The sequence below is a fragment of the Corvus cornix genome, chromosome 3 (genome assembly GCF_000738735.6).
Source record: "Corvus cornix cornix isolate S_Up_H32 chromosome 3, ASM73873v5, whole genome shotgun sequence".
NCBI classification, from domain to species: domain Eukaryota; kingdom Metazoa; phylum Chordata; class Aves; order Passeriformes; family Corvidae; genus Corvus; species Corvus cornix.
In genome coordinates, this window is record NC_047056.1 from 685,873 (window position 1) to 704,028 (window position 18,156).

Below are 18,156 nucleotides of genomic sequence, written 5' to 3' on the forward strand. Positions count from 1 at the left end.
TAATTTTGGCAAGAACAATCCCATTAAATTCAATCAGAAATGGATTTACAGGCCAGGTCCCTTTTTTTTAAATTCAAAATGCTTCATGTGCTCCTCTGAATCTCAGTCTAGAGCCACACAGTCCGAGACTGCTTGACTTTGCACAGTTTGCTCCCACCAAAGATTAAAAGTCTTGTGTGTGTGGGAATTGTGTTGGTGTGCATTGCACAGGACGCCCCCCCCCCCTGCCCCCGTTTTCAAGATTTGGAAGATGTCACATCATTCCTCTTCTATCATTTCTGGGAAAGGTCAGGGAACACAAAGCACTGATTTCAACAGAAACATTGTCAGGCACTGTTTCTTCTGGACTGTGTTGTATTTCAGAAGGATCCTACAGAGCAACCTGCTCAGCATTTTGTCTGCTTGTCTCACAGGAGAATGGATCTCATCATGCATCAAGGGACCTGCTCCAGCTCTAGCAGAGAAATAACTGATGATTACTAATGGTTCTCCCAGGCTCCTCCCATGAAAACCTGTAGGAGCAGGAGTGCCATCCCGTGGGAGTGACAGCTCCTGCAAAGAGCCGGATCAAGGTCTTGGGAAGCTTTCAACAGCAGGGAGCACCCCATCCCGTAACAACAGACTTTGCAACCACTATTTCAGCTGGAGGTGAGAAAGGGGCAGGTGAAGAAAATGTCTATAAAAATCCCTCTTTTGGAAAAGAAGAACGAAAGACTATATACATACTGTGACAAAAACTGATGCCAGCAGGAGACCAACAGAATAGATAAGTCCTCTGCTGTTTAACCGAATCTGTAAAAGAAGGAAGTTTATCAAACCATCTCACAATTTCAAACAACAGTATTCCTCTCTGCTTATATTTCCATAATCCTAAACCGCTGAGCTGCTAAACAGTGGCTTGCAAGCTGTTAATGCCAAGTCTGACCATTTCATCACAGATTTCTTTGCCTACTCCGTAATTTGTCAAGGAAGGAGTGTTATTAGAGGAGTGTCCTTAGGACCTGACAGCATTTCACAGTGTTCCACTTCCACGTGAGCTTTGCATTCCCTTGTACTATTATACCATGACATTTTCTTTTTGGCAACTAACTCCTATATAAGTACTGTAAGAACAAACAGGGGAAAGGAACTCTTGCATTCAGTCACCAATTAATGCTTCACAGTGGGGGAAAATAAAAAAGGACACGCACGAGAAGCTAATTCCTTCCCTACTCTCACTTTATTTCTTCCCTACTCTTACTCCTCTTGGTGAAGGGAACAAGTCAGTAATCTCAAGACCAGAGCCTCAGGTGCTGAAAAATTGTCTGTGCCAATGCATCGTGGCACACCAACACGGGCTGGACATGATTTAGCACTGAGGCAGATCAGACAAAGAGACAGCTTACTGCCTGCAGTGCTGCATAAGGTACCCGGGCACATCACAGGCTCTGGTGTAGCTGTCTCCATGGCAGAGCCCCAGTTACAGCCCCTGTCCAAGAGGAGAACCGAGACGCAGGTCCACAAAGCTGGGACGCCATTAAACTGCCACTTTTAGAGGCTCTGGAGTCTAACCTTAGGCCCTCACCTACATCTTTAAGGCCCAAATACTTTTAAGAACATGATTTTTGTGAGACATAAACCCAAGGTTACAAAGGAAGGCTGCAGGGAGTAAAGCCATTCCTCCAGTCCTGCTCCTCAGCTAGGACCACACTTCTCCTCGGTTTCCCATCCTTCTCTTGGGGAACTTAATCATTATCCTTTTGGTCATTTTTATATGACCTTCTCAAACAGCATCACCTGCAGCATCATCAGGGAACAATTCAGCGGAGGCTCTCAAGGAGAGAGAGCTTCTCCAGGAGCTACTGTGTGGAGGGAAAGGTCGTCCTTCTAGGGGAGGTTGGCTTCTCAGTGCTCCCATCCTTCCAGTTAGACTATAAAGAATCCCATTTGCAAGAGAAGTGCATATTTCTACTGTGACAAGCAGCACTACAATTTTAAGAATGCAGGGATGCTAATACAATTGTATCATTTTGCACCACAGTCAGGAAATCCTTTTCACCCCAATTACTGCTCCTAAATGCAGAGTAATGATCTAGGTTCACTCCCCAGGGACCACCGAGGGGAAAGCCTGACTTGTAGAGTCAGAAAGGATGATCAGTCCCGACACTTTGAAACTCTGAGCCTGCACTGAACTCCATGCACCCAGGATCCTCTGTGTCAATCTGTGCTGCCCGAGCTTTGCTGTTCCCTTCACACTTGTCAAAGTACCAGCTCACACAAATGGCACATTTTCCTTCCCTACTGATTGTTGACATCATAAAAAAAGGCTACAGCCATGATGATCATTTTGTCTGAAAGGTACTGGAGGATTTCTTTAGGCTATATGCTGTAAAGGTATGGAGGGACAGTAGGACCATTATATTCCTATGGCCATCACATGTTAAATACAACATCCTCACCAGACTGCTCAAAGAAATGAAGGATTTGGATTGCTTCAGGGCATGAAGACCGACTTTGGGACTGTCTGCATAACTGAAGATGAAAAATGTCATGATCCCACTGCTAATGCAAACTTCAGAGATGGACCAGCCCGCTCTGCCTCAGTCATTCCTCTGCACCCACTCCTCCTCTCCTGCTTCCACCCATCAGAATGGCCCACGCATAACAGCTAGACTGCATTTCCATCTTACTTATTATAAAGTGCAAAAAACTGTACACTAACTCTGAGTAACTACGACACAAATTTAAAGCTGCCTTCCCTGCTATCCCAAATGAAGAGCAGCTGGCTAAGAAAGAGAAACTATTTTACAGTAAATTCCTGTCTGGATTTTGGTCAGGAATTTCGTTTGACCACTGCCAATATCTGTAAAAACTGTCAGTATAAAATGTATCAACTGGAAAGGGATCTACAGGAAAAGGAAGCAAGTGAAGAAATGGAATTATTTTAGCACGGAAAATGTCTGGATTTAACCTAAAGTGCGGATGCTGGTTCTCAGTCACCTTCATCCTCCGTAAAACCAGCAGAACATTCCAAAGGCCTCTGTGTCTAATTTGCTGAGGACAGTGCTTTCAAAGAGAGGTGTTTGAGGCTGCTTTCTTCAGACTATCTGCAAGGCTCTTCCTTGGAGGTCATTTAGGGGAATAAAAGCTGCCACTGGGGATTATTCAAAAGCAGAGAACGTATGCTAATTATTCACAGCAGCTTTACCAACGTAAGAGCGACACACGTCATGCTTTTCCTGTGTGGGCAAAGCAGACATGGCAACCCCTTCTGCAGCGCGAGCACCAAGTTCCCCTCGCAGGGTCACTGTGCCAAAACACTCGAGTTTCACTCGCGGTCAGCAGTTCCCAACCTGCGTTTAACCAGCAACAACATCCCTGGCCCGGTATCTAGCCCGGCTCCCTCTGCTGGGCAAAGTAAAGAGCTATCAATTAACCTCAACAACAAGAACGCTCCTGCCAGCCCTGCCACATTTTTCAACAGGCGTCTACCTACTCCAGAAAGTGACCTTACAGAACCATAAGTGATTTTTATACAGTGCTGCTGAGTGGTCTTGAGAGAGTGAAATCCAAGCTAGGCGGAATCCCCACAGTTCACGTATGCCTCGTTCCTCTCACCGTACTTCTCTGTTTACCCGGAGGATCCTTCCACTCTCCCCGTGTGCCCGAGGCTGCTGGGGTGAGCCTGACTCACTGTGCCCGTGCGGGCCCCTGCCCGCGCCCCTGCGGTGCTCCCTGCAAGCCAAGCCCACGGGAATGCTGGTGTGCACAGGGTAACCCCACAGCACTGCAAGTCCAGTTCATCTGGAATTAGGCCCGGCACCCATCTGTGGAATCCATCTCCCAGTCATCCCAGGGCAAGCGTGCTTTGGGAACGGGCTTACATCGATGTCCCTTTGTTCCAGCTGTCCTTCTGATCTTTTCTATTCGCTTCTCGATTGTTTTAGAGCTCTTCTCACGTGTTGTTTCTGTCCTTTTCTGTCCCTTTTCTGCCTGCTCCATGGCAGGGAGGTGCCATGCATACATCACCTCCTGAGCCTCAGTAGAAACATCTGGAATTCTTCACAGCTTTTCCAGGACTTTGAGCTCACCAGCAACGTTCTTTTACTCAAACAGTTGCACTTTTTCATCCAGAAATTCCAGCTGTGTTGTGTTGTCTAGTTCAGCCAAATGAGCTTCCTGACAAACCCTTTCTTTTCCTGCATTTGACTTCGGACTACCTGCTGCTGTTTCACAGATTTCCCATCAGTCTACAGCTCTGGAAACATAGATTTAACTGATGAACTATTCCACTCCTCTGGTAACCACCACAGCCTACCCCATTTCTTATCATGACTTTTAACTGTGAGCACAGAAGCTTAGAAGATTCTGAAATTTGAAACAAAAGTTTAAGAAAAATGTGTCCTTGATGGGTGAAATTAGGGCAGAAATTAGTCAAGCAGCCCTCTCATGAGATGAGTGGCATTTCCTGCAGGAGGCAATGAACACATTTCCTTGGGATATGTGAAAATGTGCAAGTTCAGGGAAAACAAGGGCAGCAAAACATTCAGAACTCACAGTAAGGGAGGAGATAATTTCAGGTTTTGGCAAACACCAGAAGAAGAGTCTCAGCTGGAGTCGTCTTAATTATATAGGGAAAAGCCCAGTCCCCTGTTCATTTAAGAATAGGAAATGCCTCTTCCCTAGGAGAAAACTGTCTGCAGATGAAGCACTCCCTCATACTGCGAGGAGGAAAAATCAATATTCCCAAACTCCCCTTTGAGGACTGGCTTGTGTCTAGGGGCTGAAGCTGAGGCAGAAGAATGCTGTTCTGGCTGATCACGCACGGAAGGTTTGCACGTTCACAGCCTCCTCTGTCAGAGTGTGAGGGGGGTGGGGAGGGTGACCTCCCTGCTGCTTGTGCAGCAAATGCAAAGATGCTGCCACCAGCTCCAGTCATTCCCATGCTGCTGTGGCAGCCAAGGCTGAAGCTAAACAGCAGAGGAGAAACAACGGAAATAAAGTTATTCTATTCTGAAGTTCTTTTCTGTCAGCTGCTTGAGGGAAAACAAGGAGCTATTGCCAAAACCCAGACCGGTTTTGCTTCAGGGCCCAAATATGACAGAAATTACCCCAGTAAGGAATTTCAGAAGGGCTATGCTTTGTTTCCAGTCCCTCAGCTGAAAAAGCTGCAGGTCTTCTGTATGTCTGGGGATCCTTCTCCTTCAGTGCCTCTGCCTGGCAGTGGAAATTCTGTCTAAATCCTGCATTCCCAAGGTCTTGCCATGAGACAGCGGTCTCAGCAAACAGGAACTTCAAACATGTGCTACATTCCTGCATGTTTAAATGGGATGTCCTTCTTAAAGCTCTTTTTAGACTCCTAAGAAAGCATCCCTGTTTTGCTCCATATCACAAAATTCACTTTGCAGAGGGTACATACCTGGAGTGCTGCACGTGGCCACTAAGGGTTATCGCGCAGGAGATGTGGGAGCTGTGGCTGCAGAGAACTCCAGGGATGCTAGAAGGTTTGGCAGGGACACTTTTGCTCTACTACAGTATAATCATCCCAAAAATCTCTCTGCCATGAAGCCAGGGAGCCAGCTTTGTCCCAATGTACCATTCACCCTAGTGCTTTGGAATTAAACCAGGGAAAACCAACCGGTCAGCGAGGAGCGAACCAGTGATGCTTCCCGTCTCCATGTGTGCTTTGCAAACATTAGCTTCCCTCCGGATTCTCCGATGCCTAACAACGACTGCACTGCGATTATTCCTGCTGTCTCAAGCTGCTTGTTTGCGTGGAAGGAATGCCAGGTCTCTCAGACTTCTAGTGTACTGTCAAATTTTGCTGAAACTGGCTGAAGTTATCGGGCAGAGGAGCAAATTGGACTGACATGATTATACTCCCAAATGCTGACGTGATCAAATGAATCTGGCTGCTTATCCTTAGGCTAAAATTCCTGTTCTCTAAAATACTGCTGGATGACGTCTGGTTTACAAGCAAAAAAAAAAATTCCAGAGGGAGGCAACTGGATGGAAGATACAGAGCAAACATCCTTCCACTCCACATGGGCCAGGTGCACTGGGGAAGGATGCTTACTGGATTAGAGAGCCAGCAACGTGTCCAGGACTCAGTGCGGGAAGGGAGGAGCAAGTGAACTCTGTCAAAGGACTCTCAAGGTCCAGAGGGATGCTGCTTCTCCTCCAAAAGCCCTGCTGGCCTGCCAGATTAGCTGTGTACGTAACAGAAGGCCAGAGCTGCTGCAGGCAGGTGGCCAAGTGAGCAGTGGAGATGGAAGCTCCAGTGGGAAGCACAGACGAAGGCAGAGTTAGTACCTGGACATTAATGAGTGTTCAGAAACAAGGAGCCTTAAAATAATAAACATATAGTTGGGCTAGAGACTTGGCATTGTAAAAACAGAAGGGGTGTGATGTGGAAAGTTTAATCCTGAATAGATCTGCCTTTTGATGGGAAAAGGATAGGTGGCTTGGTCCAAGTCAGGAACTCTGGAATTGACACCTGAGCTGAGGGCAAAGAGTGAGGCACTTGCAGTGTACCCACATCCCAGAGGAAAATGTTTCATTTGAAGCAGGAATACAGAAGGAAAACCTCCTTCTCTAAACCAGGTGACAGATGCTTCCAAGATGCAGCCTGAGAATCGTAAGATGGTTTTCCTTTCCTTTCCTTTCCTTTCTTGTAACAAGGAAGGAAGAATAAAATAAATACTAAGCTGAAGCATCCACTGACAATGCGGCCAGGGAAGGGGCAGTCAGAAGAGAGGCACTCAATCAAAAAGCGATTTAGCAACCCAGCACCAGGACATCTCTCCAGAGATTCACAGCTTATTTCCAGTTCTGCCATTCACCTACTGTGACTCCAGCAAGCCCATTCGTCTCTCTGACAGGTCCCCTTCTTGCTCTTTTCCTGACTCATTCTGTTAGATCACAAAGCTGCCTTTTCCCCCCTCAGACACTACCCCACAGAGTCAGCTTGTTTAAGCAACAAGTCCTGATTCCACGTGAAGCCGCTTCAGCAAACGGCTGAGAAGGCGCCGAATGCCCGTGGTCACAGGGCACCAGGCTGCTCACACGTGTGCACACACAGCACCGGGGCAAATCTTCTCCTTTTCTGCACAGTAACATGGCAGAACTCTTTACACCAGCATTAACAGGGAGCAAAATTTGTCCACAGGAGATTCTGAGTCAGGCAGCCTGGAACAAGGTAAATGTGTACAGATTTTACAGAGTATGATGCTAGAGATATACCACACTCTGGAGAAAGCCCGGAGTGTTTAGAATCACAGAAAAACAAGGCTGGAGGGGGCTTCTAGGAGGCTCTTCTGCATTGAAGTTTAAGTTCAAAAACACAGCTTCCACAGAAGTTATTACAGCTTGTTTATTAAAATGTGTTTACTTTCAGCAGGAGCTTAACTTTGCCACAGTCAACTTACACTGAACATTCTAGGGAGGCAATCACGGTTTTGGATCACCACGCAAAAGTAATCATGATCAAGCAAGCCCTTTTTGTCTTCTACACATCTCTCTTTGCCTCTGCATGCAGGTCAGGGGCATCAAGACTGCTTTGAGGAGCTCCCCTTCTAGGGGAAATACTAGAGAGACACGTTTGGATCCTGCCAAACACCAAAGGAGCAGTACTCAACCCTGTACTATTAGCTCAGAAATTACCTGGTACTTCTGACTCACAGCGATATTTAGTGGACACCCAGGCTGGCCTGAGCCCACGAGTCCCACTGCAGTTAGCAGGGCCTGCTCATGCAAAGAAGCCCAAGGCTCAGCCTGACAGACCTCAGGAACTGGAGCTCCACGTCTGCTGCCCCCTCTGACCTGCGTGCCAGGGACATCAGCCGCACTCCCGGAATAACAACCAGCACTGTGGAGCTCTGGGCACTGTCACCAAGATGCACCTGACCCAGCTGATGCCAGCCTTGGCTGGCAACTTAGTAATGCTTCAATAACTCATTACTCATAACAGGCAGGTGAAAGAGGGGACTTGCTTTGTTTTAAAGTCCAATTACCCAAGGATTTGGAGAGAAATCCAGGAACAGCAAGTGAAAACTGAGGAAATTCTCTTTTGCTAGTTGTGGGGTTGTTTCCAAGACTGCCTTTTCCAACCATGTGATCACACTGTACAATGGGCATTTTGGGTGTGCCAAACAGTAGTGATATTGTTATGCCTCCATGAAAGCCGGCTGCTTCTGTTCAGCCACTCGTTTTCATCCTTTTTCACAAAAACATAGATGAGCTACAGATAAATTGCTCATGAAAGAAAGGGATTTTATTCCTACAGCTTTGCTTCCTTATGGCACTCCTGTATTCAAGAAAAGGGAAGATCTGAGGAACTAGAGGCTGGTCAGCCTGACCTTGATCCCTAGGAAGATGATGGAGCACATAATCCCGGGTACCCCTTCTAAACACACAAAGGACGAGACATGTAGATTTATGGAGTGGAAATCCCGTTGACCCTGCTGACAGCCATGTAGGACAAGGGGGACTTGCTGGGTAAGGGGAAGCAGCAGACATTGTTTGTGCTGACTTTAGCAAGGCTGCTGGATTTCTCTCAAACATCCTCAGGGACAAACAGAGGAAGAAGAGTCGAGATAAGTGGGCAGCGGAATGGCCTGATAACCAGCTGAAGCACTGTGCTCCAAGCCCAGCTGGGCACCAGTCACTAGGGCCTTACCCCAGCGGTCAGTGCTGCTTAGTGTCTTTTTTAGCAAACTGGATGATGGGGAGAGAGCAGCCCCAGCAAGTTCACAGCCCATACAAAACCAGAAAAGGTGGCTGATGCTCTGGAGGGCTGTGCTGCCATACAGAGGGACTGGGACAGGCTGGAAAAATGTGCAGGCAGCAAACTCATTAACATCCACAAAGGGAAACGAAAAGCCCTGCACTTGGGAAGGAAAAACTCCACATACCAGCATGGGGCTGACCAGCTGGAAAGCAGCTTGGCTGAGAAAGACCTGTTGATCCTGGTGGACACACCAAACTGAAGTCAACAATGCACTCCTGTGGCATGGAGCACCAACAGCATCCTGGGCTGCATCAGGAGAAATGTAGCCAGCAGGGAGAGGAAGATGATCCTTCTCCGCTCAGATCTGGAGTGCTTGGTCCAGTTCTGGGCTCCTCGATACAAGGAACATACAGATTTCTTGGAGGAAGTCCCGTGAAGGCCCACAAGGAAGATTTAAGGGATGGCAGCATCTGACATACAGAGAGGCTGAAAGGGCTGTGACTGCTCAGACTGGAGAAGATTCAGGGGGATCTTAGCAATGTGCCTAAATACCTGATGGGAGACGACAGAGAAGGTGCAGCCAGACTCTTCTGAGTGATATCCATTGAAAGGACAAGAGGAACAATTTTAAATACAGAAATCCCACTTAAATATAAGAATGTTCTTTGACCGTGAGAGTGCTTAAACAACAAAGTAGACTCCATCCTTGGAGGTACTCAAGACCCAACAGGACAAGGTCCTAAGCATTCTGCTCTAGCTGACCCAGCTTTGAGCAGAGGGCTGGGGACTAGATAACCTCCACAGGTACTTGCCAAACTCAGCAGTTCTGTGATTCTCCTGTCTTTTAACTTTGCATTCACTCAGTCACTGTATTTAACAGTCTTCCCCTCTGTCCTACACTGCTGTCTGAGTGGTGTCCTGCAGCCACAGCGACTTCCCTCTAGAACTATGTGGCATCTCCTGCCTTTCCTTCTCAGAAGGAACCTTGAAGCCACTCTGGGGGCAGGGGTTGGCTCTTTTTTCACCTGGGAAATAAAGCATAAGTTCATTGGTGTCGGGTAGTTTTTTCTTAAACAGAAAAGCTCTGTAGAGTTTCCTGCTGATGGTCATGCTCTGAAACACCCAATTATTTAACAGTTTCCTTCACTTTCCAGTGTGTTAACAGTTTAGCAAAGTTTAGAATTTTTCTTACCAAAAGCCCCACAGCTCTCGTCCATATTTTATATTTCACCTGTGTGTTTATCCCCTCTGCCTTATTAAAAACAGGGTCATTCTTACTTGGAATATATTCGGGAGTATGAAAATCCAGTGCACTGTAGTGAGCTAGCTTCTTTCAGCACAGATTTCTGTCCTTAAAAGGATGGGAAATGTCCAGCGACAATTAATTTCTATTCCTCCCACTACAATTTCTACTTCTCGTGACAGAGAGAAGTACTTGTCTTTTCAAATAAAATCCACAGAATTGTAGACTTTTTTCTTTTCCTAAATATATCCGGGTTATTAAAAATAAATAAATAAATAAATAAATGAGAAAAATGTAGGACTTACGTATGATCCATAGTTCACTGCTAGGGTCTGCAAAGCCCATGGAAGGCCTAGGCCAATCAAAATATCAAAAACATTGCTTCCGATGGAGTTGGACACGGCCATATCCCCCATACCTGCAGGAATGGAAACCACGTGCGCTCAGACACGTCTCAGAAAAGTCTTGTACCTTTAGTCTGAGCTAATCCAGGCAACTGGCACCAAAGGCCAAGGCTTATGGAAGATGCCCCTCACTCCCTCCATTCCCTTTGCCCCCCCCATCATACAAGGCCAGCAGGCTTAAAGGGCTTAATCCACCTTCCAGGATAATCTGAGAATTCCCCTCCACTAATCCTCTGCTGCTCAGGGGACCTGCTGTGCTGGCTGTGACCTGCCAGCCCTCTGGTGCCATGTTGAGGGGGCCTTTTGGTGCTTTACTGTGACCATGACACATGAGCTTCTGTACTGGACTGATTGCAAAAGATGTCTGTTCAGCAGCTGTTTATTTCAATGAGGAGCCACTGGTTTTGCTCCCCAAAGTAGTACTGAGTACTTGCTTTTCCTCTTAACACACCTGTTGCTGGGGCCACAAGTATGGGGGAGTTGCTTTCCTTAAAAACAGTAGCATCTTCCAGTCCTTATGACTGTGGAGGAAAGCTGGAAAGTGACCTGAAAGATTCTTATGCCATTAAATAGTTCTATACCACTGATATTCAAATTAAGGAAATTACTGTGATTCTTGGGGAAGGCTTGAAGTTGACGATACTGCCAGAAATTGTCCCACACTGCTGTTAAGAACCTACTAACTGCTTGCAATAGCAGCACAATTTATCTCCTCCTTTGTTCTTGTTTTAAATTCCAGGCTCGTGGAAAGGGCTCTGTATATTCTCACGTTCAGGAAACATCTGTGCTACCTGAAGAGGGGGAGAATGTAAGGACACACTTCCACAGCAGGATGCCATCCCTGAGATGACCTACCTTGCCTGGCCACGATAAGGCTTGCCATGCAGTCTGGCACGCTGGTTCCTGCTGCCAAGAAAGTGATGCCCATGATCACGTCTGGAATTCCCAGTGTGTACCCAATGATTGTCACCTAAGGAGAGGAAATAAAACATCAAGCTGTTTACACAAATACTAGCTAAGCAGACACAAAACTACCTTATGGTTCTAGTTCTGCAGGAATTTGAGTGAATGTCATGCTATTGTTCATGCTGAGTTCAAAGTGTTATCATTCACAACTCCATGTCTCTCGAGCTTGCTTGCTCCAAGAGAATGAAAAGTTATTGTGGCCAGATTGTCACTCAGCGCCCCTCGCACTGCCATGCAGGACTGGGAGACGTTCCACTGCTGCAGCTGCAATTGTTTCCCAAGGTAAAGAACCTGGATGAAATGCCAACCCAAAATCAAGTTCAAAAGCCATGGCTACTGGCCCCTAATTTTCTTCTCTGAGTGTGGACAGGTCCAATAGAAATGGAAGCAAACCTAAAGTTTCTCACCTGAAAATTCAGGTGTGCAGAACTTCCTACACATTTCTCTAGACTGACAAACCCCCTCCTGTTGCTTCTCCCAGGCAGTGGTTTCTGGGTTAGTTGGTACATACCATCCACACCATCATGTAAGAAAAAGCTGCAATCCACAGGGTAGAAGAAGCAAAGGTAACCATGAACCATTTTTCCAAGTGGGGTTTGTTACAGTTGGGCACTGTGAAGTACAGGACAAAACTCAAGGGCCATGTGAAGACCCACTTCAGCATTTCTATCTTGCCAGCTGCCGAACAACAAAACAAAAGGAAACAATCACAAGTCACGTCCACTGTATTTCAGAATGTTATTATTTCGTTAGCATGTGCAAGCAGGATGCCAGGGACACCTCAGCCTAACTGTTACACCAACATGCCACTCCTTGTTCAGGAGATGATGGTGTGATGGCAGATAGGAGGGCACAGACAGGCAGAGGAGTATGAAGGGCATTCCCTGAGAGTTTAAGTAACGGCTCAGAGCACACATGCTCCCCCCTCCCCTGGTCAAGTTCTTACAGAAACCGCATAAAATGCAGGTTCAAGAAAGAGATCTGATCCACCTTCAATCACCTAATGGGACGGTACAGAAAAGATGGGGGCAGGCCCTTCACAAGGGAATTACAAAAGCCAATGGACTCAACTTCTAGTAAGGGAAATTCAGGATAGATGCTACACTAAGTTGTGCATTTTCTCTGTTTTTCCTACTGTGAGGGTGGGCAAACATTGGAACAGGTGTCCAAAAGTCTGTGGGACATCCATCCTTAAAGATAATCAAAACTGAACTGGACACAGGCTTGGAGGACCTGCTCTGAGCAGGGGCTGGAACCAGACATCTCCAGAGGTCCATGCCAGCCTCTCATACGCTATGAAAGTCCATAGGACAGCTAAACTGTTCCCTTTAAGGCTCAGGTCTTTTCCTTACTCAAACTACAGAAATGCTGTTTGGGCAAGATCTGACCAGGAGTTCCCAAAATCATATCTTTCCTGTAAAGGGCAGGACCAGTCCCTACAGTATTCCAGCTCGTCTGCAACACAGCAGATCTTGCCAGCTATGGCAACTATGACTCAAAGGTAGGACAGGGATATGTTAATGATCGCTGCAGGACCAGAGCCCTGATGTGGTAAGAGGGACTAGGCTAAAAGGAGATCTCCACCGTGCAGGTGCAGTGCTCAGCAGCCTGAGCCACGAGCCACACAGCTGCTCTGACCTTCTAAGCCCTCCATGCAGAGCGAGGAGCACTGTGGCAGTGCCTAGTGAACAGCAGGAAAGCAGAGGCACACAGGACCACCCTGTGCCTCTGCCCACATCAGCACCACCAGTGCCTTGCCCACACTAGCACTGCACTTTCCAACTGAGGTAAGAGCACACCTCACCTCCCAGCAAAAGGTATGTCCTAGCCATGGGCACATCTGACCTGTACTCAGGCTCCTTGCCACCAGCCCAGACAGCCTCAGCATCCTCCACAGTGAGCAGAGATCCATCTCTCCAGAGGGTGAGCCATGTTTTCGGGGCAAAACCCACCCTGCGGAGATTGCCGTGCCTCCCCTCTGATTGCAACAGCAGCACAGGGCCAACCCAGGGGCTGCAGCAGAGGTGTGCCCAACCCCAGGAGCCTGCAAGCCTGCACCCTGAGAGCTTCCTGCTGCTTCCCGGTTCCCCTCCTCTTTTACGTGTGAACAGGAGCCTCACTGCAAAGTGAAAGCTGATGGAAGCTCTCAGAGACACTTTTATCTCTACACGCATCTGCCATGCTTTCCAGCATATCCCAACAAACACCACATAGACCCAGGAGCTTCTTACTGGGTAGGTCAAAAGGTGTATATGGCCCTTCATGGTCATCATCATCATCATCATCATCTTCTTCCTCTTCCTCATCATTTTCATTGTTCTCGTTATCCTCGTTCTCGTTCTCGTTCCCGGCCTCGGCCACGTCCTCGTCCCGCCGTGTGCCGTTCACGCCCCGCTCCGCGGAGTTGCTGGGGCCTGTTCCATTCTCCACCACGTGCTTGATGGGTATTTTGATTGCTACTTCTGACTCACCATTGGTGTAAGTCCTGCTGTTGATCAGCCTCTGTCTCTGTAAATAAAGGCAAAGTCTCACTGGAAGATAGATTTTTTTCAAATTTGATTTTTTTTAAGTGAAAGGGAAGAAGAGAGAAAGAGAGATGTGTAGAATTCTTTAAAAATTTATCTTTAAAAGCAAAAGGAATGATTTTCATTGGGTACAACATGATGCTTGCTTGTAGACCACCAGATAAATCTCACGCGTACAACTTTTACAAGAGAAGGTCCAGTGGCTGTGGAATTGACTCCAGGAGGACTCCAGGACCAGTGACATACTAAGTGCAGTCTTAGGGTAGTACCATATTATTAAACAGATCTATGCAGGGGGCACCCCCTGTGAGCAACAGCTACATGTAACATAACTGCATAATACCCTCTGCTAAAATCTCCAAGGGGACAGAGGGCAGGGGATGTTTTAGTGAAGTCAATGTCAGAAGGATAAAATCTGGGAGAGCGCTATCAGGGGATCCAGAAGAAACACCAGAGGTGCATTTCAAGCCAAACACTGCTACAGGAAAAGGAGAAAATTCTAAACGAGAAGGGCAGGTGAGGGAGATAAAAGACACACCTCATTGATTAACATGCGGCTGGCCATGGAGAGACGTGTTTTGGGAGGGAAATGGCTGGTTATCATGATCCGGAGCCCAGCCTCGGAAAATGAAAGCTGGTGTGGGTAGGCAGAGAGCAGCTCATCAACCATGATCACTGAGGCTTTACGGTGGAAATTTCCTGCAGCCAAGGAACAAAAACAAATTGAGGTCTTCCTCAAGCAATCTCTCCCTCTGCTCTACATGGCTCTCAGAAGAATAAACCCATGGATTCCAGAAGTTCTTTGTAAGAACCATTCCTTCAGCTACCCCATTCAAAGTAAGGCTCATCTGTCCTTAATTTCCGCCCTCCACACACCTTATATGCCTGTTCTTAAACAGTCAGCATGGTATCACCACTCACGCTCCTTACAGAGAACTACATCTGCTCTCCACAGTTTATCACAGCTAGGCAGACCACTGCTTCAACAACAGCTATCCCACCAAGGCAGTAACTTCCAGTTGTAACCTGCACTTCCATGAGGATATTGTCCTCATCCACCACTAACTGTGTTCCTGCAAGGTATCAACACGAACGAGAAGAAGGCTCCTGCACCCCGGGCTTGCAGCTCATGGCCAGGAACTGCCACCAAACCCAGCAGCAAGTGCACGTGCCAGAGCAATCCACAGCGCAGGAGCAAAGGGACAGGGAGACACAGGCAGGTCCCGGAATCGTGCTCCTCCTGGGGCACAGCGCCGATGCCCACTGCCTCTGGGATTCATCCTTCCTGCACCTGGATGACACCTTGGGCTGTGAATCCTGTGCTAGGACTAGGACTTGGCAGCAGGGAAACCTGAGGCCTTACCCAACACACTTCTGCACTGGTTTATTAAAACCAGTGTTTAACACTGGCAAATGTTTTGTGGCATTACTGTTTTTGACCATCACTGTTAGTCTTACAGAAGACTATCTCCTTGGCCTTCATGTCACTATTTTTTTTTCCTACCAAGGCTTCCATGCATTGGGGTAGATATTAAAAAAAATCCTCCGTATTAAAAAAAACCAAACAACAAAAACCAACCGGCTTTTCCTTGTGAGTTTTTCCACACTGGCACTTGTTGAATGGTACCTCGAAGAACTGCCCCAAATACAGAAACCTTTCTGTTTCAGACTTTTTGGTCCTCTGTTAAAAAAAGGCTTCAGAAAAGGCCTCAGAAGACAAACAGTGTCTGAAACCGCCAGGCACCCCATTGCAACAGGTGCTGCTGGTGGCCCTGTGCCCCTGGCTGGGACACAAAGCTGCACCACTTGCCTTTCCGGGCCTCCCGTGGCCCAGGGCCAAGGAAATACAGGAACAATCTGCAAGAAGATGAAGCAATCCTTTCGTCTTCCTTTCTCAGTCAGTGTGAGTAACCACAAGTGTCCAAATCAAAAAGTTACCAGCAGAGTATGCAAAAACACATTGTGGGGACATTTAAACCAAATCCCACAATCAGAACTAACCCTGAGGCCAGCGGGTAAAGCTGGACGTGCAAGGCCTGAGTTTGTGCTCACTGAGTTTTCCCAGTCTAGCTTTCCTGGCACAGAACTGCCAGCACAGTTCTGCTGTGGAGAGCTCCAGGCAACAGAGAGCCGTCCCCACAAAAGCAGCTTCCCCAGATCAGAGTGCACAGCACTGCTAACAGCTTTCCCTCTGAAACAGGCCTGTAACTGAGAGCTGGCAGACTCCAGGCGTTTGCTATCAGCAAATAAACCCTGCTATGTTTAACTGCTTACTGTACACACACTATGCCTCTCGAGCACCGTTTGCAGGAAAAGAGACCTATTTTTGGTTGGGTGGGTGGGTTTTTTGGATAGACTAGCAAAACAGAAGAGGCAGCCCATCTGTAGTCAGAGACCAGGACTGATTTCAACAAGATGGAGCTTCTTCTCAGGCTAAGTCAGTGCCTCAGGGGAAAGGGAGGAGTTATTCCTGAGGACAGGTACGTATACATCCCAAGCACATACTGCACATGCTTGTTGACTGTTTTAAAGACAAAAAAATTCCGCTGCAAATACAGTTTAGCACATCCTTGCAAACGCAGACACTGAACTACTGCTGCTGAGCTACAGGACGGGGGAATTTTTTTTAAGCTGAAGAAACACAACCATTTTTATACATGATCAAACTAAAGTCAAACTGGAACAGATTTCAGCCAAAGTGAAATACTCTTAAAGACCACTTACGTGGAAAAGTTGGGCATGGTAAAGACAGCACGTGCAGAAAGAGCACAGTTCCCAGACCCACACAGAGTCTCCACCCTCCCTTCACTGGGGGTAAAGTGTACACTGGTCTAAGTAGGGCCTTTTTTCTTGCTCAGTTGATGTCCCTTTGGAGTGGAGTTAAGTTTAACTGGAGAAGATGTAACTTCAGTTCAGAGTAACAGTGCCCACAGCAGGACTTAAAATCGCTGTAACAGGCTAGACAGCCAACCCCTGGGCTTGAAGGAGTCCTTACAGCCAAGCACTTGTCCAGCAGCAGGAATCAGCCACAAGAGGCCTCAGCCACCTCCAGTGGCACAGGGTGCGGTGGCCGGGATCACCACACTGCGCCCCTCATCTGGGAGGGGGGGGTTCCAAAAGGGCCACCCTGCCCGCTCCTATTTCGTGGCTTACAAGACAGCAGCAGTTCCCACGTGTGAGCAGGGACAAAACACCCAGAATGATGCAAGCGAGAGGGTGACTTACTGGAACAGTTACCTTTCTTTAGTAACACCACTGTGGCATCGCAGTTGCTGTTGTCGTCCATTTCCGTGTTACTTGCTAAACCATTCACCATATTTGCAGAGTTTTTTGTCTTCCTCTCAAAGCAGTGATGTATGGTTGAGTTGTACCTGCACAAATGAAACAAACTCAGGATGTACCTTTACTTCTTGACAGTCTTCCTTTCCTAGACTTGTATCCTACGCAATACAGCTAAGGGAGGGAAGAAAACTCCTCTGGTTTTAAGGAGCATCCCAGAGCTCCAGATAAATTGTACACCATGCAATCTCTCTGTACCCAGAAGGCTATGAAAGATAGAAGCCATAGATCTTGAATGACATACAGGCTTCTGTGTTAGGTGTGATGAATATTCTGTGTCATGAGTGATCTTTGCTTGTCACCATCCAAGTATATTTTTTTATCACATAATCACACTTGAGTATCAGCATTGTTTTACCGGGAGGACTCACCACAGAAACACAACACCCTATGCTAAATTGATTTCATCTTTGGCGGGGGGGGAAAGGCACATATTACAACTGTCTTGCTGGTCAGTTAATTGTTGCAAGGGTGAAGCTACCCTTCACGTCAAAATTTCTAATTATTAGATGAATTCTGACTTGTGTTCCCTTCACCCAGCCTGAGTGTTTCACTGTTCTCACTGAGAATTGCTCTCACAATATTTACTCTATTCATCATTTCAAAACAAATCTCTAGCCTTACTTGTGGAGACAAGACCACTGGTGTGCTTGGCAGCCAGTAGGTTTTGTTGAATGTTCCAGTTTACATCTGGGTTTCCTTTCCACTGGCTTTTGAAAACAAGACAGGAGGAGGGGAACCAAACAGCAGAACAGACTAGTTTTACTAGCAAGAACTTGTGTGAAAGAAGTCACACAGGCCAGATGCTCAGAAAATCGCTGCTGACTGTGCTGAAGTTTTATCACAGATCTCCAGGCAAGCAAGAACTGCTGCAGAGCTTTGCATCCATAAAAAGCAGGCTGGAACGTCGCTCCTGCTTGTTTCCAAGTAAGGATGCTAAAGTGAAGTCAAAAGAGACTGTTTTGGTGGGAC

At 47.1% G+C, this 18,156-nt stretch overlaps 1 protein-coding gene across 2 annotated transcripts in view; it reads right to left on the reverse strand.

Annotated features, from left to right (window-relative positions):
* SLC24A3 (solute carrier family 24 member 3) overlaps window positions 1–18,156 on the reverse strand; it is a 117,663-nt gene that overhangs the window by 10,346 nt on the left and 89,161 nt on the right. The window contains exons 10-16 of one of the 2 annotated variants that reach the window (XM_039569973.1): window positions 17,083–17,216; window positions 14,384–14,544; window positions 13,552–13,828; window positions 11,832–11,998; window positions 11,210–11,324; window positions 10,256–10,368; window positions 727–792 (exon numbers count right to left, since the gene is read on the reverse strand). In XM_039569973.1, the coding sequence (XP_039425907.1) occupies window positions 727–792; window positions 10,256–10,368; window positions 11,210–11,324; window positions 11,832–11,998; window positions 13,552–13,828; window positions 14,384–14,544; window positions 17,083–17,216 (1,033 nt within the window). Of the gene's footprint in view, window positions 1–726; window positions 793–10,255; window positions 10,369–11,209; window positions 11,325–11,831; window positions 11,999–13,551; window positions 13,829–14,383; window positions 14,545–17,070; window positions 17,217–18,156 lie in introns of both variants that reach the window. The other variant, XM_039569972.1, reaches the window with a different exon arrangement.